At 47.2% G+C, this 26,257-nt stretch overlaps 1 protein-coding gene across 3 annotated transcripts in view; it reads right to left on the minus strand.

Annotated features, from left to right (window-relative positions):
* Positions 1-26,257, minus strand: part of prdm15 (PR domain containing 15) — an 81,208-nt gene that overhangs the window by 46,500 nt on the left and 8,451 nt on the right. For all 3 annotated transcript variants that reach the window (XR_009511872.1, XM_059968746.1, XM_059968745.1), the window contains exons 2-7: positions 25,994-26,030; positions 16,125-16,218; positions 13,938-14,091; positions 10,056-10,208; positions 4,876-4,975; positions 127-234 (exon numbers count right to left, since the gene is read on the minus strand). Coding sequence is in view for 2 of the 3 variants with exons in the window: in XM_059968746.1 (XP_059824729.1) it covers positions 127-234; positions 4,876-4,975; positions 10,056-10,208; positions 13,938-14,091; positions 16,125-16,218; positions 25,994-26,030 (646 nt within the window). In the remaining variant the exon portion in view is untranslated. The remainder of the gene's footprint in view (positions 1-126; positions 235-4,875; positions 4,976-10,055; positions 10,209-13,937; positions 14,092-16,124; positions 16,219-25,993; positions 26,031-26,257) is intronic.

Below are 26,257 nucleotides of genomic sequence, written 5' to 3' on the forward strand. Positions count from 1 at the left end.
GGGGTCAGATCATTTCGACCACGTGATAACAGTAAAGATGCACCATTTTCTGCAGCCCCCATCACAACCCCAGATAAGGCGAGCACACTCAACAGACTGTTCACAGAGTGGCAGAGCACGGCTCACCTGGGATTAATGCCATAGACACTGTGGTGTTACTTCCCTTATCACATAAGGACGTCACAGACTGGATCTTGGGCAGCATTTTAGGATCTTCGTCAGGCCGCCGCTCATCTAGGGAAAAGAATACGTTTATCAGTAACATATTCAGGACTGGCCTCCATTTCGGTTACCTCGCAACTTCAAAACAGAAAGAATATTTTTCTTCCCCACGTGCAAGGCTGCCTAATCCAATCTGCTCACTTGCTCTCAGGGTTATTAGTATTTCTTTTTATTAAGCAAAGTCCATAATTGTTCTTTTAAAAAGAAAGCTGAAGCATCAGATTGATTCAAAATTTTCAAGATTCTGATTTTGAATTGTGTAATTCTTTCAAGGATCATCTCCCTGATGGCCCTTGAAAGATCACCAGTGAAAATCCTGCCTTATTTTACAAGGCAGAATTCATTCCAACTCTTGGGAATGTGTTTCAGATTAGCTCTGGGTTTTAACCGAGTTTCTCTTGTCCAGTGTAAGCCCTTCGACCCCACCGCTCATTCTTTCTTTGCAACAAAGAAGTCCACCAGAATATTAAACTTCTGGCAGTGTGTTATTTGAAGGGTGACAAAAACTTGAACAGTGAATTCCTCTTCAGCAGACCTTACTGAGAATCAGTGTTACAAGACATGGGAGCAAATTAGGCCATTTGGCCCATTGAGTCTGCACAACCATTTGATCACAGCCAATTTATTTTCCCTTTATGCACAATTTCCTGGCATCTCCCTATAACCCGATACCCTTACTAATCAAGGACCTATCAACCTCTGCTTTAAACATTCCCAATGACTACCACAGGATCACTACCCTCAGGCTAAAAGAATTCTTCCTCATCTCTGTTCTAAATGGACAGGCCCCACAATTACAAATAACACAAAAGGGATGCTAAACTATACTATCAGGATTACAGGTCTAACAAATTGTAGACAGGCTGAAATTATATGAAACACTTGGCCAGACCAGGCAGGGAATTGCTTTCAAAACTACTGGCGCATCTCCTCCTTGATCATTAACAGAGGTACACCTCAAGGCTATGTGCCTTCTGCTCCTAAGCACAGCTTCGATGCTATCCTCAAATTTGCCCATCCAGTTACCGTTACTGGATGAATCACAGGTGCTGATGTGCCAGCCTATTGGAGTGAGATAGGACATCGGGCTCAGAGGTACTAGAGTGGCAAGTTCTCGCTCAACGTCAATAACGCTGCAGACCTACTTGTTGACTTCAGGAAGGTGAGGCAGGTCAAATATATACATTCCAGAATTGATAGTGGATACAGAGAGCAGCTTTTAACTCCTGGATACTTAACACATTGGATGACCTGTCGTGGGACTAGCATGTAGCCGAAATAATAACGAGAGCACTCCAGCACCCTAAATTTCTTAGGAGGTTAAAGAGGTTCAGCTTGTCAGCGAACACTCTAGCAAACTTCTAAAGATGTACTTCTGAAAGTATCCTGACTTGTTGCAGCATAGTCTGCTACTGCAAGTTGACTGCACAAGCTGCAGATAGCAGATTCTGCCCATATGTTGGGCACATTTCTCCCCACCACTGGTACTGCCTCAAAAGGACAACATTTATTATCAAACATCACCACTGTCCAGGCCATGCCATCTTCTTGCAACTACCACTGGCCAGGGAGTAAAGAAGTCCCACACCACCAGGTTCAAGAATAGTTACAGCACTGTGCAAAAGTCTTAGAACATATATATAGCTGGGTGCCTAAGAGTTTTACACAGTCCCATATTTGTCAACATGGAGCGGAGGGCGAGTTTGTAAATCTGGAGCAAAGGATGTTGGGAATTGTGAGGGTGAAGTGTCATGGGAGGGGGGTGGGGCAGGTGGCAGAGAAGGAGTGCTGGGGTGGGGGGGTGGGGTGGCGGGTACAGGCACACCCAGCCTGAGACACCAGTTAAGGTCATTTGATTCCAAACGATTGGTTTATTAATCATTACAGAATGTCTCTCTGGTTCTTCCCATTCCGTCACCTCTCCCTTCCCCATTTCCCAACCATGATTCCCCTCTCCATCTTCCTTCCCATTCTCAGTCCTCAACAGACTCAAATCAGAATCACTCACATATGTCACAAAATCTGTTTATTTTCTTGTGGCATAAAATTACATAATTTGCATAAAATTACTACAGTACTATGCAAAGGTCTTAGGCACCCTAGCTATATACATGGGCCTAAGACTTTTGCACAGTACTGTACTTTCTTTCAACCATTTGGCTGTTGAAACAGCCAGCAAAATCCTGATCGTTACAGGTGAGCAATACTGTAACCACTTCGATTACTTTGCACTAAAATGGACTTTTTTTTTGTTCTCATTGTGCTCTTCTAAAACTTGTGTATAATTTATGTGTATCTTGTGAATCCTGCTTATATGATGCTACGTGTCTGTGTTGTTGCTGCAAGTAAGTTTTTTATTGCACCTGTGCACACAAATACCTGGCATCTGACAATAAACTCAAATTTGAATTGCAGATTCGCTAAGATTTTAATGCTCTCCCCAGTAAGTGGAGGAGTGGTTAAATTTGCTGGACAAACATCCAGTTGCTCATCTGGGGTCAAGATCTAGAATCCTGTAGCAAACTTCAAACAGTTCCGTAAACAGGCAGATGAAAAGGCTGCATCAGGAAACAACAGGGACTCAGAAACGGGTGGACTGTTGCCAAGACATGCTTCAAGGAGACAATTATGATATCTCCATCAGGTCACAGTCCAAAGCTAATTTGTTATCAAATATGTTTATTTCACCATATTCTACCTTGAGATTTACTTTCCTGTAGGCATTTACAGTACAAAAACTACACACACAAACTAATAGAGTGAAAAATACAGCAAACTGTGCAAATACAAAAAAAGTGCAAATATTAAAATATCTTAAGAACATGAGTTGTGGAACCCTTGAAAGTGAACTCATAGGTTGTGTTCAGTAATCAGCTCAGTGCTGTGGTGAGTGAACTTATCTACACCGGACCCAGAGCCTGATGGTTGTAGGGTAATAGCTGTTCCTGAACCTTACAGTGAAGGACCCAAGGCTCCTGTACTTCCTTCCCATTGGTAGCACCGAGAAGAGATCATGGCCTGGTAGCTGGGTGTCCCTGATGATGAAAGTCATGGCTAATCCTTAGCTAAGCCCAGGAATGATCCAGTAAGCCACTAAGTTCAAGGGTCACCAAGAATGGACAAAAATGCTGTTTTTGCTAGTGACTTCTATGTTACATGGATAAATGAATTCAGGGAGCAACTTGCATTTTCTACAGCAGCTTACTGTAAGTGTTGGCTTTGTGGATTATTCTCCCCCCCCAAAATCATCCACTTTCTTGGGTAAGTTTCCACTTATGGAAATCCGATTTCCTGATTTTCACAATATTGCTCAAGCTGTCTTTTGGTGTCTTAAACTACACACAGCAAGTCAGAGAGGCTGATTATGTTGAGCAAACCTTGCAGACTTGTCAGTTTTACAATGGGAGAAGCAAAACAGTGGAATCGCGACCTCAAGAGAAGACAAAAGTACCTAAACCACAAAAATGTAATAATGGTCAAAAGGGAAAGTTCCTATTTGACCAATAATACTGAAACACGTACAGCAAGGAGGCAAATAGAAAATGGATGACAGACTGAGATCAGAGAGACTTTGGCATCTCAGTGGCCACTTTATTAGATTCAGGAGGTATGTCCATGGCCCATCCACTTCAAGGTTTGACATGTGTGTCAGAGATGCTCTTCTGCACTGTTCTAATGTGTGGTTATTTGTATTACCGTCACCTTCCTGTCAACATGAACTAGTGTGCCCATTCTACTCTGATCTCTCTCATTTAACAAGGTATTTTCGCCCACTGAATTGATGACCACTGGATGTTTTTCCTGTTTTTAGCTCCATTGGGGGAGAGAGAGAGGGTGGGGAGAGAGGGGGGAGAGAGAGGGGGAGAGAGGGGGGAGAGAGAGGGGGAGAGAGGGGGGAGAGAGAGGGGGAGAGAGGGGGGAGAGAGAGGGGGAGAGAGGGGGAGAGAGGGGGAGAGAGGGGGAGAGAGGGGGAGAGAGGGGGAGAGAGGGGGAGAGAGGGAGAGAGAGGGAGAGAGAGGGAGAGAGAGGGAGAGAGAGGGAGAGAGAGGGAGAGGGCGAGCGCGCGGGCCTGTGATATATTGCTTGCTGCTGCTTATGCGCAGGAGGGAGAGGAGCTGAGGGGTTCTAACATCTAACTGTTGTTCATTCTTTGGGGCACTCCTCTGTTTTTGTGGATGGTTGCGAAGAAAAAGCAATTCAGGATGTATATTGTATACACTTCTCTGACATTAAAAGTATCTTTGAAACCATTGTCTGTAAACTCTAGAGGCTGTTGTGAATGAAAATCCCAGGAGATCAGCGGCTTCTGAGATAGTCAAGCCACTCCGTTTGGCACCACCAATCATTCTGTGTTATCAAAGTCGCTTAGATCACATTTCTTCCCCATTCTGAAGTTTGGTCTGAACAACAGCTGAACCTCTTGACCATGTCAGCATACTTTTATGCATTGGGCTGTTGTCATGTGATTGGCTGATTAGATATTTGCATTAACGTGCAGGTGTACAGGTGTGCCTAATAAAGTGTAGATATAGCAAGTAATTGAGAAAAGCTAACTGGATTTTTACACCATTAAAATAATGTAAAAGAATAACAGAACACCAAATGACCTGTAAACCACCCAATAAGCCCAGAATTTGCATGCTGGTTCCTCACCCTTCACTGCATTTGCTGCTTGCTTGAGCAATGGCTTATCCATTTTCTTTGCATAGAACACTGCATACCAGACGCGAAGTTCAGTACCAGGCTGGATTTCCTTGAAAAGACAGAAAACCATCATGAGAAAGAGAACTAAAAAAAAACTCAGGTCTAAATCCTTCAGCTATTTCCGTTTAGTAGAGGATCCAACAAACCAGGAATCATCACAACTTAAAATAAGGAAAAGAAAACTTTCAGCCAGAAGGTGGTAGGGATTGGAGACTCACCGCCCAAAACAATGTTGTAGAGTAAAGTTCTCATCTTGAATATACATGTGAGATACTGAACTCTACAAAGATACAGAGCTATAAACTAGATTATAGCTTATCACCAGTACCTACACAATGGATCAAATGATCACTTCCTTTGTTGCAGATGACACTCAGTGGCCACTTTATTAGGCACTCCTGTACATCTGCTCGTTAATGCAAATATCTAATCAGCCAATCATGTGGCAGCAACTCAATGCATAAAAGCATGCAGACATGGTCAAGAGGTTCAGTTAATGTTCAGACCAAACATCAGAATGGGGGAAGAAATGTGATCTAAGTGACTTTGGCCATGGAATGGTTTTTGGTGCCAGACAGGGTGGTTTGTGTATCCCAGAAACTGCTGATCTCCTGGGATTTTCACGCACAACAGTCTCTACTTTTGCTGAGAATGCTGTAAAAAACCCACTGAATGGCAGTTCTGTGAGGGTAAATGCCTTGTTAATGAGAGAGGTCAGAGGAGAATGGGCAAGCTGGTAAAAGCTGACAGGAAGACAACAGCAACTCAAACAGTGCACAAAGCACAACACAATAAACCTTGAAGTGGATGGGCTACAGCAACACAACAGCACACAGGGTTCCACTCCTGTATCTAATAACCTGGCCACTGAGTATATTTAGTTTAGCTCTTGTAAAAATGTTTTTTTCAACTTTTGTGCTTATGATCTTATTGCATTTTTTCTCTGTGAAAGGAAGGGCAGAATTTTGAAGGCGTCAAAACGCTAATACCAGAGCACGGTGTAATCAAGTTCAGCAAAATCCTAACTGTAACAAATTCAGCAGAAGTATTTAACAAAAAGCACAGGAGGTGTTACTATACAGGCGAAAGATCACTAACCTGAAAAGCTATTCAATATTTCAGCTATTAACACTGACTGGCTGAACCAAAGGAGTCATCACTTCCTCCCTGCAGCAGGACACTTGCCCAGGTATCACCCCCTAAACCCCTCTCTACCTCCAACCAATTGGGGTTCTTTCTGTCAAACATTTAATTCTCTTTCCTCCTTCTTAAAACCTTGCTCCGTGATCAAGCTGCCAGAGAATATCCTGCTGAATCCTTGGAACAAATCCAGAAATCACTCTTCAGATGGAAGTCAATGATCAAGCATCAACTCTTTCTCTCTGTACCAGAAACAGCTGAGCACTTCCAGTATCGGGTTTCATTTCAGCCTCTACGCTTAGTTACTTTTATCCTAACACATCCTCAGTAAAGCCCGTGGGCTGGAATACACTTTGAAAAAGGCAGCTTGGTGTTCCACACCATCACCCCCCTCACTATTAATCAGCAAACTTCAAAAGCCTCTGCACCACTCTCTAAAACTGGATCCTCGAAGTTCAAAGCAAATTTATGATCTAAGTATGTATGCCATGTACAACCTTGAGATTATTTTCTCGCACCCACAGGAAAACAAAAAATAAAATGGAATCTGCAAACAAAACCCAAAAACCTGCAGACACCCCAAGTGCAAAAGAAAAAAATAACACTGAGAAGGTGAACTCAGAGTCCCTGAAGGTTGAGTCCACAGCTGTGGAGTCAATTTATCGCTAAGGTGAGTGAAGCCCATTGGCTGCAGAGTAACGACGGTCCCGAACCCAAGACTCCTACACGTCCCGCCTGACGTGTAGTGAGGCAGAGAGGGATCCTCGACTTTTTAAAATCAGGAGACTACAGTGTGGATCCTCCTTGTTGACAATCAACCCAGGGTCCTTCAAGGACGTGCACTAAGCCCACTGTTCTACTCTCCCTAAACTCATGACTGCGTGGCTAAGCACAGCTCAAATGCCATCTATACATTTGCTGATGGCAGCATTATTGCTGGCCGAATCTCCGATGACAACGTGGAGGTATCCTGGAGTGAAGCAGAACAGCTGGCTGAGTGGTTTCACAACAACCACCTCGCCCTGAACATCAGCAAGACTAAGGGATCTACTGTAGACTTCAGGAATGGGAAATCGGGAGAACACACACCAGTCCTCATTGGGAGATCAAAGGTGGAAAGGGTAAGCAGGTTCAAGTTCCTGGGTGCCAGGATCTTGGAGGATCTCTCCTGGGGCCAGCATGTTAATGCAATCACAAAGAAGGCACGTCAGTGGTTATATTTCATTAGGAGTTTGGGGAGATTTGGCATGTCACCAAAGACTCTTGCAAGATTTCTACAGATGTAGAGTGGAGAGTTTTCTGATTGTTCCATTATGGACTGGTACGGAGGCGCCAATGTGCACAATCGCAAGAGTTCTTGATCAGCCAGTTCCATCAAAGGAACAATCCACCCTGTCATCAAGGTGCCTCAAGAAGGTGGTATCTGTCATTAAAGACCCTCACCATTCAGGACATCCCCTCTTCTCCTTACTACAATCAGGGAGGAGGTACAGGAGCCTGAAAAACCACGTGCAACATTTGAGAACCGCTTCTTTCCCTCTTAGATTTCTGAACAGACACGAAACCATGAACACTAACTCAGTGTTTGACTTTTGCACAATTTATAGATTATTATTAGAATTTATAGTAATTTTCATGCCTTGCACTGCACTTACACCGCAAAACAAATTCATGACAGATGTCAGTGACAATAAAACTGATTCTGATTCTGTGTCTCACTGCTTAAAGAGCCGTATCTTTGTACTGGAGTCAGTTTAGAAAACATTCCTCAAACTCACTGCTGGCTGAAGCGGTTGATATGAGGGTCAAGTAGATTGGGCCGATATTCATTAGTGTTTAGAAGAACAAGCTCTCAAAGTCCAAGAGCCTGAGCAGTCTCAATAAAATAAATACTGAAACTTCTTCCCCTCATGGGGAGAACACAGAACGAGAGGCTTGAATTTATGAACAAAGGACTGCCCATTTAAAGAGATGATAAATGGGAATGACGTCTCTCAATGCATAAGGAATCCATTATCATGAAGGTGTAGGAAGGGTCTTGCCCCGAAACGTCGACAGCGCTTCTCCCTATAGATGCTGCCTGGCCTGCTGTGTTCCACCAGCATTTAGTGTGTGAAGGTGTAGGAGTCTTGGGTTATGGGCGGTTTGTGGTTTGAACTCATTTTTAGAGGTTTCCGCATTTCATTTTGTACTTGGCTCTGGTTACACCTTTTTATTGCTACTTTGCGCGATTTTGATCGGGGCACTTCGGTGCTGATTGGATCTGCGGCCTGCAGTCAAAAAATGATACAGCGCTAAATAGAACTACATTGAACCTTCAGAGACACTTCCAGTACTCTGAGGTTTGATGTTTCTTATTCCGTGCATTATTCGTTTATTCTTTTTTGCCATTTGAGTGATTTGTTTTTCTTTTTTTCACGCGTTGGGTGATTAATGTTTTCTCTGAACAGGTTCCCTGCTGTTTCTTTGCTTTGTGGCTGATTGCAGGAAGACGAATCTCATGATTGTGTACGGCATACACAACTTAGATAATAAATCTATTTTGAAGCTTGAATCCTCAACACGTTGTCTTCATTAAGCAACACACTCACGAGGAACTCTGCAGGTCAGGCAGCTTCTAGGGAATGAAATATACAGTCAACGAACTGAGACCCTTCACCAGGATTGGGATTAACATAGCTTCGATATCAATGTAGCCATTAACGTAGCTTTAAGATGCAATCACAGCTGCTATGCAGGGAGAAAAAAAAAATCACCATTTTACTCACAGCAAGCTCTCACAGATGACAATATAATGGTCAACCAATCTGTTTCAATGATACTGTAGATTGATATAGACCAAAATACTAGAATGACTTGTCTGACACTATTTGAATTGCTTACATCCAACTGAGGAGCATTGTATCAATTTAACAAAAGGAAGCACATGCAATTTCATTGGGTATTCTTAGCACAATCGTGGACTGTCAAAGCAGATTTCCGTGATGAATGGAGACTTGCATCATGAATCTCCAGCTCAGCTGCAGAATTGCTACAAGCTAAGCCACAGCCAACACATCTCACAGAACCTTCTCACTGAAACATGCAGAGTTACAGAAATCATTTGATGAACTAGCCTAGTCCAAACTCCACCATGGACGGTCCCAAGCATGGCTGAGAGAGGAGGAGGGTTGGGCATGGGCCAGAAACCCCATCTTGTAAAACAAAAAGAGCCACAGAAACACTAGAAGCTCCAAAGATCTCATACCTGGGAGAGGGAGGATCTTCGGAAGATGGGCTATACTTGGGGAACAACCTGAAAGTCTGGCCCAGGCCAGAGGACTCTGGTGACCTGTTGTTGGCAGCCTATGCCCCAGTAGGGGTGAGGAAGAACCACATCCCCTGTCCACTCTGTTACCTCCAGGGTGCAACCAAAGGCATTATCACAAAAGACCAGGCTGATCCACTAGGACAGTGAGAGAGTGCCACTTTCTGGGCAGACAACAAACCAACATTTGGATCTTACTCTGAAAAGAAGTAGGCAGTATCTGAAGAACCTTGGTCAATAATTTTTTCCCTAGCCTACATCAGAAAAATAAATTAGCTAATTAATATTGCATTTATTTGCAGAAGCTTACTGCATGCAATATGTCTGCTACACTTTCTACACTACAAAAGGCATTACACAAAAATGCTTTAACTGTAAAAAGCTTTTGGACAGGTCAGGATTGCGAAAGTTGATATATTAATGCCAACATCCCCTTTCTAAATAAACGGTTTAGTAACTCAAACTCCATTTTTACAAGTAACCAATTGTGAAAATGTGGGAATATTCCCTTTGTTAAGATGATGACAGCAGGTTGAAGTCTCAGTGACAATGAACCACAAATTCAACATTTCAGCCGTTAACACTGACTGGAGCAGAATATATATCCAATCCCATGGGCTCCCATTCTGCTCTAATCCTTTTGAAGTTGTCTCAGATCTGGGGTCATTGAGCACCTCTGTACCTGTAGCGTGTTGAAATAAATATCATGGCTCTGTTGATAAGCTGTGAGATTTTGATGACTGTAGTCTGTTGCAGGTCTCACGAATATCATCCAGTTGCAGTCCTCTTCATTCGTGGTGTCAAAGCAAACATCAGGCCCGTCCTTCTGGAAAACCTTGCATTCAAAATTAAATAAGCTGTGAGCTTGTCGCATACACAAATCTCAAAATAATACAGTCATCTCATTGGCGGATCACGACTAGATAGAAAAAAAGAGGGAAAACATTTGGAAAAACATTAGGAATTGTCCAAATAAGTGAAATTGATGCCAGAGTGAGACTGCCAAGGTCAAGGAGACAATCAGCACAGGAAGAGGCCCTGTGTTCCACCAAGTCCAAATCCATCAAGCACTCATTTACACTAATCCTTTTTCATTCTTCCCATTTTCCTCTCAACTGCCTCCAGATTCTTCTACTCACCTACACCTTAGGGTCATGAGAAGAAACTAGAACACCAAGAAGAAACACATGTGGTCATAAGGAATCCCATGTCCTCACGTTCCCCACAGACAGCACCTGCGGCCAGCATTGAACCTGAGACAACCAGAAGTGTGAGGCAGCAGCTCTACTAGCCCTACCACGCACTATCCACAGATCATTTGTTCTCTTTTGACATGTCTCTAAGTACAGTCTTTCAATCCATTTTTAATGCTGACCACTTTGGGTGGATCAATAAATTTTTAATTTGGCTGACTTTACGTTCAAGAATGCTCGGAATAAATGTTCCCTGCACTGTTTTCCACTGCTGCCTGCAATCACTCATGGAGTTTTATAATCACACTTTGCTGCATTCTGTCCATTTTTATGGAATAATTGTTAACATTGGTTTCTGTAAGTTCAGATGTCAAATTCATCACCACTCGAGAAAAATAAGCCCAGGATAGATAAGTCGAGGGAACAAACAAAAAGGGCAAAAAAAAGAGACCCAATAAACCTATACAAAATTATCTTAAGTTTTCAAGAACAGGTAGAAAGAAACCTTCCCTTTGGAGTGGATTGGTAACTATGTCATAGATGTAAAATAGTTGGCAGATTAACATTAGAGAGGAATTAAAGTGAATTCTCACTGTGTGGAAAATATTTCCCAAAAGGGTCTTTCAATCAGATACATAACTTTCAAAAAGTAATTGGACATCTATTCAACAAAGTGCAAGTTACCAGGATGTGGGGATAAAGTATGGAAAGTTTATTTAGCGATTGAGCACAGATCAGGTCCTTCCAGCCTGCTGAGTCATGCCACACAGCAACCCACCTACTTAACCCCAGCCTGATCACAAGATAATTTACAATGACCAATTAACTAAGCTGTACGTCTTTGGGCTGTGGGAGGAAACCAGAGCACCTGGAGGAAACTCACGCAGTCCCCTGGGAGAATTACTGATTTCTTACAGACAGCGCAGGAACTGAATTCTAGTGCCCCCCGAACTGTAAGAGCACCATGTTAACCACTACGCTACCCAATGTGAGGTGGAACTTGATTGCTCACTCAGAGATAATTCCAATGTGACTGGACAAATGAGTTTTGTGCTGCCCAGCTTCTTAGGAGAAGCCTACAAGGCTCCCAGCATTCAGAAAACCAGAAAGGGAAGGGTTTTTTTTTTGTCTGTGCATCAGTCAGATCAGCAGGTCATGGGCATTGCAAATCTTGAAAAGAAATAAAGTGCAAAACCATTGGTGGTTGGACAGCTGTGAATATGTGGGAGGTAGGTGGGCTGTAGCTCGCGCAATTGTGTCTGTGTTCTCCATTAATCTCGAGCCACACGTGTCAACAGGAAACAGCAGGAAGGGGAATGTACCAAACATGAATCAGAAGCCACTCGCTCTAAACTAAACATGCAATACCAAAAAAGCAGACATACAGTAGAATATCCAGGTCCATATTTCTACCTCATCCCAAACCGTATAATTGGGAAGGAAAGACGTGATCTTTCTCCAGTTTTGTGCCACCAATCACATGCATTTGTAACCAGAAAACGCTTTGATAAAAAATTCAATAATTTAATTCCTTGATGATTTTTCTCCATTTTATACTCTTCCCTTAATATCCCATCTTAATATCTACATGCTCAAGCTTTTCCGTCCGCTGTAAGTCATCCCTACAATCACCAAGTTCCTTTTCCATAGTGAATACTGAAGCAAAGTACTCATTAAGTACCTCTGCTATCTCCTCCAGTTCCATACACACTTTTCCACCGTCACACTTGATAGGTCCTATTCTCTCACGTCTTATCCTCTTGCTCTTCACATACTTGTAGAATGCCTTGGGGTTTTCCTTAATCCTGTCTGCCAAGGTCTTCTCATGGCCCCTTCTGGCTCTCCTAATTTATTTCTTGAGCTCCTTCCTGCTAGCCTTATAATCTTCTAGTTCTCTATCATCACCTAACTTTTTGAACCTTTCGTAAGATTTGAACTCTCAGTGCACCTGCTCATGATTAAATGGCCAATTTCATCCTGCCCACTGGCTCTTTACTGGTAAAGTAAGGACAGCAAACTGTGGCAAGTTACTAAACTACACATAGATTCTGGCAGAGCTCAACCTTATCTACACCAGATGTCATGTGCAGAACTAGCCATTTTAACTCCATCAACAAAAATTACCTGGTCATGTCACTGCTGTTCTGGAAGTTTGTTATCTGTAAAATGGGTCTTAAATTTCCTACAATCTTTAAGAACACATCACTAGATACAATCGTTCATGGCAGCGTAGCATAGAGGACGACATATTAGCAGAGCAGTTAGCACAACACTTTACAGCCCTGGATGTAAGATTGGGATTCAATTCCCACCGCTAACTTGAAGAGATTGTACCATCTCCCTGTAGCCACATGGGTTTCCTCCAGGTGCTCCAGTTTCCTACACATTATAAAAACACACAGGTTAAGGTTATTATATTGTGCGCATGCCACGTTGGGCACCTAACCAACCAGACAGTGCGGGGAAAGGGACATCCAAAGAACACGTGGAGGAGAGAGAGGCTGAATTTTGACAACTGGGCCACTTGTAGTCACCCTCAAGAAACCGGCTCAGAACAGAGAACGATGGACACTGGCAGCTAAGGGCCCAAGAAGAAGCTGATGTTGGGCACCAGAAATGTGGTGACATTTCCAGAATCCTTGTTGATTTGATTTGAGGCAAACACTTCACTGTATGTTTCGATGCACATGATTAATAAAGCTAATCTTTTAAAAAAATCTCAACTGGACATTCCAACCTGGTTTAGCACCACATAAATGGAAGTTGCTCCTTCACAAGAGGCTGAATATATATGTTACCTGGGTTTCAGCACTTAAGTTATAGGGAAAGGTTGAACAAGTTAGGTCTTTATTCTTTGGCGCGTAGAAGGTTGAGGGAGGACGATAGAGGTTTTTAAAATAATGAGGGGGATAGATCGAGTTGACGTGGATAGGCTTTTTCCATTGAGAGTAGGGGAGATTCAAACAAGGAGACAGGAGTTGAGAGTTAGGGAGCAAAAGTTTAAGGGTAACATGAGGGGGAATTTCTTTACTCAGAGAGTGGTAGCTGCGTGGAACGAGCTTCCAGTAGAAGTGGTAAAGGCAGGTTTGGTATTGTCATTTGAAGTAAAATTGGATAGGTATATGGACAGGAAAGGAATGGAGGGTTATGGGCTGAGTGCACTAGGTGAGAGTAAGCGTTCGGCACAGACCAGAAGGGCCGCGATGGCCTGTTTCCGTGCTGTAATTGTTATATGGTTAATAGCCCCTGGGATAAGACTAGGTAACTCTGCATAAGCAAGGAACCTAACAGTGGAGAACTCTGGCATGTTCCAAACTTTTTACCCTCGTTAAACAAAGGTGGAGCAGCTGATTGGTCAATGCGCAACCTACCTTCAGAGAAAACATACTTTCTTTCTCTAGCCGGGGAACTCTTTTGGCTTCAAATGGTCCAAACTGTGTGCGCTTCACCAGAGGAGACAACGCAAAGACCCCTTCACTTCCATCTTCCAGCTGCCTAATCTCCAAACTGGATGGCAGTGAAGACCTGGACATTACAAAATTACAACATTTGTCAGAGTCAGAATCAGACTGACCATCAGTGACATGCAGTACATCATGAAATTTGTTGCTTTGCAGCGACAATACAGTGCAATACACAAAATATTTCTATAAATAACACATAATTAAATTAGTAGTGCACAAAGAGAGCGAAACAGTGAGAAAAACAAGTTTCTTGCCAATAACCACAATACTGTGCCTTGAAAACAACAGAAACAGCCCATCAGATCATTTAGCATTTCAAACTTGTTACAGAAAGACCATAAAATATTTGATCTTAACTGAGATATTGGAAAAGAATGCATTCAGGACAGACAGCTATTAGTGGTTATGCCTTTCTAATCTAAGGCAGGCTCTCATAATCCTCAAATGGTGAAGATGTTGCCAGGGACAAGCTGGTCTAACTTTCAGTCAGTAAGTGCAGTTAGTCTAACCACATAGCAGATCATTGTTGCCAAACGAGTGTATGGCAAGAATCTATCCTCAGGAATCAAACATACCACTTGAATTTGCCCCACAGTAAGCCACAGTAATTAGAGTTGGACCCATTTTGTTAAGCTTACAGTAATACTGGAACAGCACAGGTCACTAGAAATTTATTGATTAAACAAGTATGTAATACTTTCCATAACAGACAATCAGGGATCCTAAGAATCACGATATTCTTCCATAAATTAGCTGCCACAGGAAGTGCTATCTAACATCTGGAAAGCCTCAGGCACGATAGTACTCTTGATAAAGAAGATTACATGGGAAGCAGGATGCTCTGTGAGCCAGCACAGACTTGATGGGCTGAATGGCCTCCCATGTTGAAAGGGAATAGGAACAAGTCAGGTGGAAGAGCAGTTTGGGCCAGGAGTGAGATATGGCATGGGGCTCGCCCGGGACCCATCTTGGCGTATTGGGAAACTGGTACGATTTTCATTCAGCAACACACTGGGACAAATGGGGGAAAGTTTACTTCCATGTCAGAGAGTCATAGAGCACTACGGCACAGAAACGGGCCATTTGTTCCATGTCGACTATTATACTGCCTAGTCCCATCGACCCATCCCTAGACCATAGCCCTCCATACCTCTCCCATCTACATCCCTATCCAAATTTCTCTAAAATGCTGCAATCAAATACGTATCCACCACTTCTGCTGGCAGCTCATCTCACACTGCACCATTTCGAGTAAAGAAGTTTCCCCTCGTGTTCCCCTTAAATATTTCAGTCTTCATTTTTTAACCCATGACCTCTAGTTCTAGTCTCACTCAAGCTCAGTGGAAAAAGTCTGCTTGCATTTACCCTACCTACTGCTCATAATTCCATATACCTCTGTGAAATCTCTGCTCATCCTGCGACCCTCTGAGAATAAAGTCCTAACCTATTCAACCTTTCCCTATGACACGGGTTGTGTGTTGGCACGTGGCCAAGTGGTTAAGGCATTCGGCTTGTTATCTGAAGGTCGCTAGTTCGAGCCTTGGTCGAGGCTGCGTGTGTGTCCTTGAGCCAGGCACTTAACCACACATTGCTCTGCGACGACACTGGTGCCAAGCTGTATGGGTCCTAATGCCCTTCCCTTGAACAACATTGGTGGCATGGAGGGGGGAAGACTTGCAGCTTGGGCAACTGCCGGTCTTCCATTAAAAAAACCTTGCCCAGGCTTGCGCCCTGGAAACTTTCCAAGGTGCAAATCCATGGCTATCGAGACTAACGGAGGCCTACATGGCTCAGGTTCTCAAGTCCCAGCAACACCTTATAAACTTTCTCTGCACTCTTTCAATGTTATTGATATCTTTCCTCTAGATAGGTAATGTAGCGTAGTGGTTAGCACACTGCTTTAAGGTACAGGCGACCCAGGTTCAATTCCCACCGCTGTCTGTAAGAAGTTTGTACATTCTCCCCATGACCGTGTGGGTTTCCTCCCACAGTCTAAAGACATACCAATGCTGTATCTCAAAAATAAAAATCAAAGAACTAAACACAATGAACTGCTGCTCCGCTTTTCATTTCACCAGTTGGTGCAGTCCTTACCGAGCCCTGCTCAAAACGAAAGAGTCGCTGACAGTCACCAGTGGACCGAGCTCCGGGCATTCTGAGTCGTGGTACTCCCCACAGTCATCACACCCTGGGAGAAAGTGGAGAGATGAGGCTTTAATCCCAACGTTTCCCCATGGTCAATCTGCCATTACAAATTCGTACACAGTATCAATCAGCAGTGGCTCAGACGGTAACATTCCCACCCCCGAGTCAGAAGTTGCAGGACCCATTCCAAAGAGCTGAATGCAAAATCTCAGCTGGAAATACGACACACACAAAATGCTGGAGGAACTCAGCAGGTTCAAGTTTAATTGTCATTCAACCACACATGAACACCCATGAATACAGGCAAATGGAAATGTTACTCTGGGGCCAAGGTGCAAAACACAGTACCAACAGTCACACACAGCACAAGGCACATGTAGCATTTACAAGATAAGAGTGGAATACAATCACACGAGAAAAGACAGTCCAAGTCCCTGAGCCCATGAATTTTGTAGCAGTCAGCAGTTGAACGTGTGTGGGCGTGTGTCTAGATTTCCAGCATCAGCAGAATCTCTCATGTCACTACTGGAGATAAACCAGTCACATGCACTTTATCTTTCAAAGGCAGCAGGCAGGGGCTATCATTGTTGCTTGATGGTTAGTGAAAGCTTATTAGGTTAAAAGGGTCAGCTTCCAAAACACAAACTATGGGCCTAGGAATAGTTACAAAACGGCAACAGAAATAATTTGTTTTTTGTTCTTAATAACATATGCAAAATGCTGCAGGAACTCCATAGATCGGGCAACATCTATGGAAAGGAATAAACAGTCAACGTTTAGAGCCGAGACCCTTCATCAGGACTGGAAAGGAAGGGGTGGAAGCCAGAATAAGGTGGTGGGGGGAGGGGAAGGAGTACAAGCCAGAAGGTGATAGGTTAATGCGGGTGGGTGGGTGTGGGGGGGGATGAAGCTGGGAGGTGATGGGTTAAGTTGGGTGGGTGGGTGTGGGAGGGGGGATGAAGCTGGGAGGTGCTGGGTTAAGTTGGGTGGGTGGGTGTGGGAGGGGGGGATGAAGCTGGGAGGTGATGGGTTAAGTTGGGTGGGTGGGTGCGGGAGGGGGGATGAAGCTGGGAGGTGATGGGTTAAGTTGGATGGGTGGGTGTGGGAGGGGGATGAAGCTGGGAGGTGATGGGTTAAGTTGGGTGGGTGGGTGTGGGAGGGGGGATGAAGCTGGGAGGTGATGGGTTAAGTTGGGTGGGTGGGTGTGGGAGGGGGGATGAAGCTGGGAGGTGATGGGTTAAGTTGGGTGGGTGGGTGTGGGAGGGGGGATGAAGCTGGGAGGTGATGGGTTAAGTTGGATGGGTGGGTGTGGGAGGGGGGATGAAGCTGGGAGGTGATGGGTTAAGTTGGGTGGGTGGGTGTGGGAGGGGGGATGAAGCTGTGAGGGGATGGGTTAAGTTGGGTGGGTGGGTGTGGGAGGGGGGATGAAGCTGTGAGGGGATGGGTTAAGTAGGGTGGGTGGGTGTGGGAGGGGGGATGAAGCTGGGAAGTGATGGGTTAAGTTGGGTGGGTGGGTGTGGGAGGGGGGATGAAGCTGGGAGGTGATGGGTTAAGTTGGATGGGTGGGGGGGATGAAGCTGGGAGGTGATGGGTTAAGTTGGGTGGGTGGGTGTGGGAGGGGGGATGAAGCTGTGAGGGGATGAGTTAAGTTGGGTGGGTGGGTGTGGGAGGGGGGATGAAGCTGGGAGGTGATGGGTTAAGTTGGATGGGTGGGTGTGGGAGGGGGGATGAAGCTGGGAGGTGATGGGTTAAGTTGGATGGGTGGGTGTGGGAGGGGGGATGAAGCTGGGAGGTGGGTTAAGTTGGGTGGGTGGGTGTGGGAGGGGGGATGAAGCTGGGAGGTGATGGGTTAAGTTGGGTGGGTGGGTGTGGGAGGGGGGATGAAGCTGGGAGGTGATGGGTTAAGTTGGATGGGTGGGTGTGGGAGGGGGGATGAAGCTAGGAGGTGATGGGTTAAGTTGGGTGGGTGGGTGTGGGAGGGGGGATGAAGCTGGGAGGTGATGGGTTAAGTTGGGTGGGTGGGTGTGGGAGGGGGATGAAGCTGGGAGGTGATGGGTTAAGTTGGGTGGGTGGGTGTGGGAGGGGGGATGAAGCTGTGAGGGGATGGGTTAAGTAGGGTGGGTGGGTGTGGGAGGGGGGATGAAGCTGGGAGGTGATGGGTTAAGTTGGGTGGGTGGGTGTGGGAGGGGGGATGAAGCTGTGAGGGGATGGGTTAAGTTGGGTGGGTGGGTGTGGGAGGGGGGGATGAAGCTGTGAGGTGATGGGTTAAGTTGGATGGGTGGGTGTGGGAGGGGGGATGAAGCTAGGAGGTGATGGGTTAAGTTGGGTGAGTGGGTGTGGGAGGGGGGGATGAAGCTGGGAGGTGATGGGTTAAGTTGGGTGGGTGGGTGTGGGAGGGGGATGAAGCTGGGAGGTGATGGGTTAAGTTGGGTGGGTGGGTGTGGGAGGGGGGATGAAGCTGGGAGGTGATGGGTTAAGTTGGGTGGGTGGGTGTGGGAGGGGGGATGAAGCTGTGAGGGGATGGGTTAAGTAGGGTGGGTGGGTGTGGGAGGGGGGATGAAGCTGGGAGGTGGGTTAAGTTGGGTGGGTGGGTGTGGGAGGGGGGATGAAGCTGTGAGGGGATGGGTTAAGTTGTGTGGGTGGGTGTGGGAGGGGGGATGAAGCTGTGAGGTGATGGGTTAAGTTGGATGGGTGGGTGTGGGAGGGGGGATGAAGCTAGGAGGTGATGGGTTAAGTTGGGTGGGTGGGTGTGGGAGGGGGGGATGAAGCTGGGAGGTGATGGGTTAAGTTGGGTGGGTGGGTGTGGGAGGGGGATGAAGCTGGGAGGTGATGGGTTAAGTTGGGTGGGTGGGTGTGGGAGGGGGGATGAAGCTGGGAGGTGATGGGTTAAGTTGGGTGGGTGGGTGTGGGAGGGGGGATGAAGCTGGGAGGTGATGGGTTAAGTTGGGTGGCTGGGTGTGGGAGGGGGGATGAAGCTGGGAGGTGATGGGTTAAGTTGGATGGGTGGGTGTGGGAGGGGGATGAAGCTGGGAGGTGATGGGTTAAGTTGGGTGGGTGGGTGTGGGAGGGGGGATGAAGCTGTGAGGGGATGGGTTAAGTAGGGTGGGTGGGTGTGGGAGGGGGGATGAAGCTGGGAGGTGATGGGTTAAGTTGGGTGGGTGGGAGTGGGAGGGGGGATGAAGCTGTGAGGGGATGGGTTAAGTTGGGTGGGTGGGTGTGGGAGGGGGGAAGAAGCTGTGAGGTGATGGGTTAAGTTGGATGGGTGGGTGAGGGAGGGGGGATGAAGCTAGGAGGTGATGGGTTAAGTTGGGTGGGTGGGTGTGGGAGGGGGATGAAGCTGGGAGGTGATGGGTTAAGTTGGGTGGGTGGGTGTGGGAGGGGGGATGAAGCTGGGAGGTGATGGGTTAAGTTGGGTGGGTGGGTGTGGGAGGGGGGATGAAGCTGGGAGGTGATGGGTTAAGTTGGGTGGGTGGGTGTGGGAGGGGGGATGAAGCTGTGAGGTGATGGGTTAAGTTGGATGGGTGGGTGTGGGAGGGGGGATGAAGCTAGGAGGTGATGGGTTAAGTTGGGTGGGTGGGTGTGGGAGGGGGGATGAAGCTGGGAGGTGATGGGTTAAGTTGGGTGGGTGGGTGTGGGAGGGGGATGAAGCTGGGAGGTGATGGGTTAAGTTGGGTGGGTGGGTGTGGGAGGAGGGATGAAGCTGGGAGGTGATGGGTTAAGTTGGGTGGGTGGGTGTGGGAGGGGGGATGAAGCTGGGAGGTGATGGGTTAAGTTGGGTGGCTGGGTGTGGGAGGGGGGATGAAGCTGGGAGGTGATGGGTTAAGTTGGATGGGTGGGTGTGGGAGGGGGATGAAGCTGGGAGGTGATGGGTTAAGTTGGGTGGGTGGGTGTGGGAGGGGGGATGAAGCTGGGAGGTGATGGGTTAAGTTGGGTGGGTGGGTGTGGGAGGGGGGATGAAGCTGGGAGGTGATGGGTTAAGTTGGGTGGGTGTGGGGGGGGGATGAAGCTGGGAGGTGATGGGTTAAGTTGGATGGGTGGGTGTGGGAGGGGGAATGAAGCTGGGAGGTGATGGGTTAAGTTGGGTGGGTGGGTGTGGGAGGAGGGATGAAGCTGTGAGGGGATGGGTTAAGTTGGGTGGGTGTGGGAGGGGGGATGAAGCTGGGAGGTGATGGGTTAAGTTGGATGGGTGGGTGTGGGAGGGGGGATGAAGCTGGGAGGTGATGGGTTAAGTTGGATGGGTGGGTGTGGGAGGGGGGATGAAGCTGGGAGGTGATGGGTTAAGTTGGGTGGGTGGGTGTGGGAGGGGGGATGAAGCTGGGAGGTGATGGGTTAAGTTGGGTGGGTGGGTGTGGGAGGGGGGATGAAGCTGGGAGGTGATGGGTTAAGTTGGATGGGTGGGTGTGGGAGGGGGGATGAAGCTAGGTGGTGATGGGTTATGTTGGGTGGGTGGGTGTGGGAGGGGGGATGAAGCTGTGAGGGGATGGGTTAAGTTGGGTGGGTGGGTGTGGGAGGGGGGATGAAGCTGTGAGGTGATGGGTTAAGTTGGATGGGTGGGTGTGGGAGGGGGGATGAAGCTGTGAGGGAATGGGTTGTTGGGTGGGTGGGTGTGGGAGGGGGGGATGAAGCTGGGAGGTGATGGGTTAAGTTGGGTGGGTGGGTGTGGGAGGGGGGATGAAGCTGGGAGGTGATGGGTTGTTGGATGGGTGGGTGTGGGAGGGGGGATGAAGCTGGGAGGTGATGGGTTAAGTTGGGTGGGTGGGTGTGGGAGGGGGGATGAAGCTGAGAGGGGATGGGTTAAGTTGGGTGGGTGGGTGTGGGAGGGGGGATGAAGCTGGGAGGTGATGGGTTAAGTTGGATGGGTGGGTGTGGGAGGGAAGATGAAGCTGGGAGGTGATGGGTTAAGTTGGGTGGGTGGGTGTGGGAGGGGGGATGAAGCTGGGAGGTGATGGGTTAAGTTGGGTGGGTGGGTGTGGGAGGAGGGATGAAGCTGGGAGGTGATGGGTTAAGTTGGGTGGGTGGGTGTGGGAGGGGGGATGAAGCTGGGAGGTGATGGGTTAAGTTGGGTGGGTGGGTGTGGGAGGGGGGATGAAGCTGGGAGGTGATGGGTTAAGTTGGATGGGTGGGTGTGGGAGGGGGGATGAAGCTGGGAGGTGATGGGTTAAGTTGGGTGGCTGGGTGTGGGAGGGGGGATGAAGCTAGGAGGTGATGGGTTAAGTTGGGTGGGTGGGTGTGGGAGGGGGGATGAAGCTGGGAGGTAATGGGTTAAGTTGGGTGGGTGGGTGTGGGAGGGGGAATGAAGCTGGGAGGTGATGGGTTAAGTTGGGTGGGTGGGTGTGGGAGGGGGGATGAAGCTGGGAGGTGATGGGTTAAGTTGGGTGGGTGGGTGTGGGAGGGGGATGATGCTGGGAGGTGATGGGTTAAGTTGGGTGGGTGGGTGTGGGAGGGGGGATGAAGCTGGGAGGTGATGGGTTAAGTTGGGTGGGTGGGTGTGGGAGGGGGGATGAAGCTGGGAGGTGATGGGTTAAGTTGGGTGGCTGGGTGTGGGAGGGGGATGAAGCTGGGAGGTGATGGGTTAAGTTGGATGGGTGGGTGTGGGAGGGGGATGAAGCTGGGAGGTGATGGGTTAAGTTGGGTGGGTGGGTGTGGAAGGGGGGATGAAGCTGGGAGGTGATGGGTTAAGTTGGGTGGGTGGTTGTGGGAGGGGGGATGAAGCTGGGAGGTGATGGGTTAAGTTGGATGGGTGGGTGTGGGAGGGGGGATGAAGCTGGGAGGTGATGGGTTAAGTTGGGTGGGTGGGTGTGGGAGGAGGGATGAAGCTGTGAGGGGATGGGTTAAGGGTGGGACTGGGAGGGGGGATGCTGGGAGGTGATGGGTTAAGTTGGATGGGTGGGTGTGGGAGGGGGGATGAAGCTGGGAGGTGATGGGTTAAGTTGGGTGGGTGGGTGTGGGAGGGGGGATGAAGCTGTGAGGTGATGGGTTAAGTTGGATGGGTGGGTGTGGGAGGGGGGATGAAGCTGTGAGGGGATGGGTTGTTGGGTGGGTGGGTGTGGGAGGGGGGGATGAAGCTGGGAGGTGATGGGTTAAGTTGGGTGGGTGGGTGTGGGAGGGGGGATGAAGCTGGGAGGTGATGGGTTGTTGGATGGGTGGGTGTGGGAGTGGGGATGAAGCTGGGAGGTGATGGGTTAAGTTGGGTGGGTGGGTGTGGGAGGGGGGATGAAGCTGAGAGGGGATGGGTTAAGTTGGGTGGGTGGGTGTGGGAGGGGGGATGAAGCTGGGAGGTGATGGGTTAAGTTGGATGGGTGGGTGTGGGAGGGAAGATGAAGCTGGGAGGTGATGGGTTAAGTTGGGTGGGTGGGTGTGGGAGGGGGGATGAAGCTGGGAGGTGATGGGTTAAGTTGGGTGGGTGGGTGTGGGAGGAGGGATGAAGCTGGGAGGTGATGGGTTAAGTTGGGTGGGTGGGTGTGGGAGGGGGGATGAAGCTGGGAGGTGATGGGTTAAGTTGGGTGGGTGGGTGTGGGAGGGGGGATGAAGCTGCGAGGTGATGGGTTAAGTTGGATGGGTGGGTGTGGGAGGGGGGATGAAGCTGGGTGGTGATGGGTTAAGTTGGGTGGCTGGGTGTGGGAGGGGGGATGAAGCTAGGAGGTGATGGGTTAAGTTGGATGGGTGGGTGTGGGAGGGGGGATGAAGCTGGGAGGTAATGGGTTAAGTTGGGTGGGTGGGTGTGGGAGGGGGAATGAAGCTGGGAGGTGATGGGTTAAGTTGGATGGGTGGGTGTGGGAGGGGGAATGAAGCTGGGAGGTGATGGGTTAAGTTGGGTGGGTGGGTGTGGGAGGGGGAATGAAGCTGGAAGGTGATGGGTTAAGTTGGGTGGGTGGGTGTGGGAGGGGGAATGAAGCTGGGAGGTGATGGGTTAAGTTGGGTGGGTGGGTGTGGGAGGGGGGATGAAGCTGGGAGGTGATGGGTTAAGTTGGATGGGTGGGTGTGGGAGGGGGGATGAAGCTAGGAGGTGATGGGTTAAGTTGGATGGGTGGGTGTGGGGGGGGGGGATGAAGCTGGGAGGTGATGGGTAGAAAAGTTAAAGGGCTGGAAGAAGGAAAGTTGGAGGAGCACCAAGGGGACGGTACAGGCAGGAGAGGAAAAATGAAGGTTTAAGGGGGAGCCATCGTGGGGGATTGAAGAAGAGAGAAGAGGGAGGGAAAAAATTGCTGGAAGTTAAGAGAAATCAATGTTCATGCCATCAGGTTGGAGGCTACCCAGACGGAAAGTAACGTGTTGCTCCTCCAACCTGAGGATATACTCATTGTGGCACAAGAGGCGGCCATGGACTGACACGTTGGAATACAATTGGGGTTTGGAATTAAAGTGGTTGGCCACTGGGAAATCCTGCCAATTGCAGTTGGAACAATGGCTTATACCCATTTGCACCTCTCTGCGTAAAAAGTAATAGAATTTTTTTTAATATAACAATTTTTCACCAAGTCTTGTACCAGTTTTGCTCAAGATCCGCATGTTTAGATGTGACAAATTGTTTTAGAGAGATGTATCATTTTGGATACGCCATTCACTGCTTCTAACTAGAGTCTAAGATCTGTCCTTTATGTCTGAAATATCCAATAGATTCAAGATTGTTTAATGTCATTTCTGGTTCTGGTTAAATTCCAAGGCAGACTTCTATAAAGAACCTGCTTCTAATCAAAATCGTTTCCCTTTATAACTTTTCACTCCTGCCTTGTTTGAAGTAACTTTTTTTTCAGGCATCTTCACACATTGTGGTGCAATGAAGCTCCTTGTATGAATAGAATATCCCCCTTAGACAGGAGTGACCCAGTTGTTTAGACTGTACTGGTTAAGAGTGCCACACAGGATATGACACGGCAATAAAGCAACTTTGCACATTGCTCGTCGAGAGATTCTGCAGATGCTGCTGATCTTGCAAAACAGTGGAGCAACTCAGCAGGTCAGGCAGCACCTCAAGGTAGAAAGAAACAGTCGACGTTTTGGGCCGGGACCCTTCAAGACTGACAAAGGATCTCGGCCCAAAACATTTGACTATTTATTTCCCTCCATAGATGCTGAGCTCCTCCAATATTCTGTGACAGATGTGTATTACTCATTCAGATCTCGTTATGGGGTTGAATCCATGACCTATTGAACATGGGAATAAGAAAGGGACTGACCAGAGCCTTCATAACCTACCCTCCTGGTCATCTATTACCATGAAGAATCTATTGAAGAGTTTGTTTGAAAGCAGTTTGCAGAGAGGTGGTCTCACTGAATCACGTCTACTCTTTTCAGCACTTAACTCAAGTCCCTTATTTAACCTGTCTCAGTGCGGCGGACATTAGGACCTGGCGCCAGAGCTCTGAGTCCGCAGTGTTTCTGTTCACGAAAATAATCACGATCACGATTGAAAATAAAGTGAAAGTAATAAAGCGATCGGAAAGAGGTGAAACGCCATCGGCGACTGCTAAAACTTTAGGTTACATCAGTAAACAATCAGAACAATTTTAAAGGAACATGAGAAAGGCACTGCCCCGATGAAAACTACAATTATTACTAAGCAATGCAGTGGTTTAGTTATTGAAGTACATATATTTCTTAAGTGTTTTATATGCATAGAAAGGTAAAATATACACTATATAATAAGACAAACATTTGACTAACTGATGCTAAATAATACCGGATGTACCTGTTCTGACTTCAAATCCGACTTAAAGTTGGACTCAGGAACGGAACTCGTTCATAACCCGGGGACTGCTTGTACTTTTAAATCATCTCTAGATTTCTTATAATATCTAATACAATGTAAATGCTAATTAAATAGTTGTTATACTGTATTGTTTAGGGAATAATGACAAGAAAAAAAATAGTCTGTACATGTTCAAACAACGAGTGCAGGAGAGAGAACTTCCGGGTTTTCCCGGTCCGTGGTTGGTTGAATCTGCACATGCGGAATCCGTGGATACGGAGGGCCGACTGTAAATATAAAATCTCAGTTTGGAATCGAATTCAGCATTGAGCAAAGTGTGGTGCTGTTGAGAGTGCCATCTTTAAAGCACCTTCAGTTACCAGTGGTTACAAGGGCACAGGGAAGAGCAGGGCAATTGCTGCAGTATCTTTGTACACTCAGAGTCTACTCAGTCAATCATGAGACAGCAACTCAAATCATGAAAACATGCAGAGATGGCCAAGAGGTTGAGGTGTTGCCCAGATCAATTATCAGAACAGGGAAGACTTCTGTGACTTTGATCACGGAATGATTGTTGGTGTCAGATGGGAAGGCTTGAGTGTCTCAGAGAGTGCTGATCTTCTGGGATTTTCAAGTACACCAGCCTCTAGAGTTTGTGGAGAATGGTGTGAGAAACAAAAAAAATGTAGTGAGCGTCAGACTGTGGGCAAAAGCACGTTGTTAATGAGAAAGGTCAGAGGAGAATGGCCAGTCAGGATCAGGCTGACAGGAAAGTGATAACAACTCGAATAATCATGCGTTAAGACAGCGGCGTGCTGAAGAACATCTTCGAATGCACAACATGCCAAATCTTGAAGTGGATGGCTTCTGTTATGCGTATGCACAAAATGTATGTACAGAAGGTACCTAATAATGTAGCCACTGAGTGCATAACAATCACTTCTCATTCAACCTGACGCTGACAAGACTACCTACTCATTATCACCCTGGTACCCGTGGGACCTGACAGAAGGCAAAGTGCCTGGTGACTTGCTACATGACAGCACAAAAAAGCACATTTTCAAACTACTACAAATACACTGAAAAGTTTGATTTTTGTACACTCAGACACAACTGTTTTCATACTTACAGACAAACAATCTTTCATCGAGTCCATCTCCAGCCATCTGTCATAGGGGAAAGAAAAATCAAGAACACTGGGATTAATTAGAGCAAATTAAACAGGCGCAGCTGTGTATCTCAAAAAGAGCTTTGGAATTATCCCTCGGTCCAGGGAACTTCAGTAGATATGGACAACATCATCTGCTTAGACATATTTCATTCATGTTTTATTTAGTGATCTTCTGACCCAATTCCACCCACATAACCGATTAAGCTACAAACCTGTGTGTCT

Source organism: Hypanus sabinus, chromosome 4 (genome assembly GCF_030144855.1).
Source record: "Hypanus sabinus isolate sHypSab1 chromosome 4, sHypSab1.hap1, whole genome shotgun sequence".
NCBI lineage: Eukaryota > Metazoa > Chordata > Chondrichthyes > Myliobatiformes > Dasyatidae > Hypanus > Hypanus sabinus.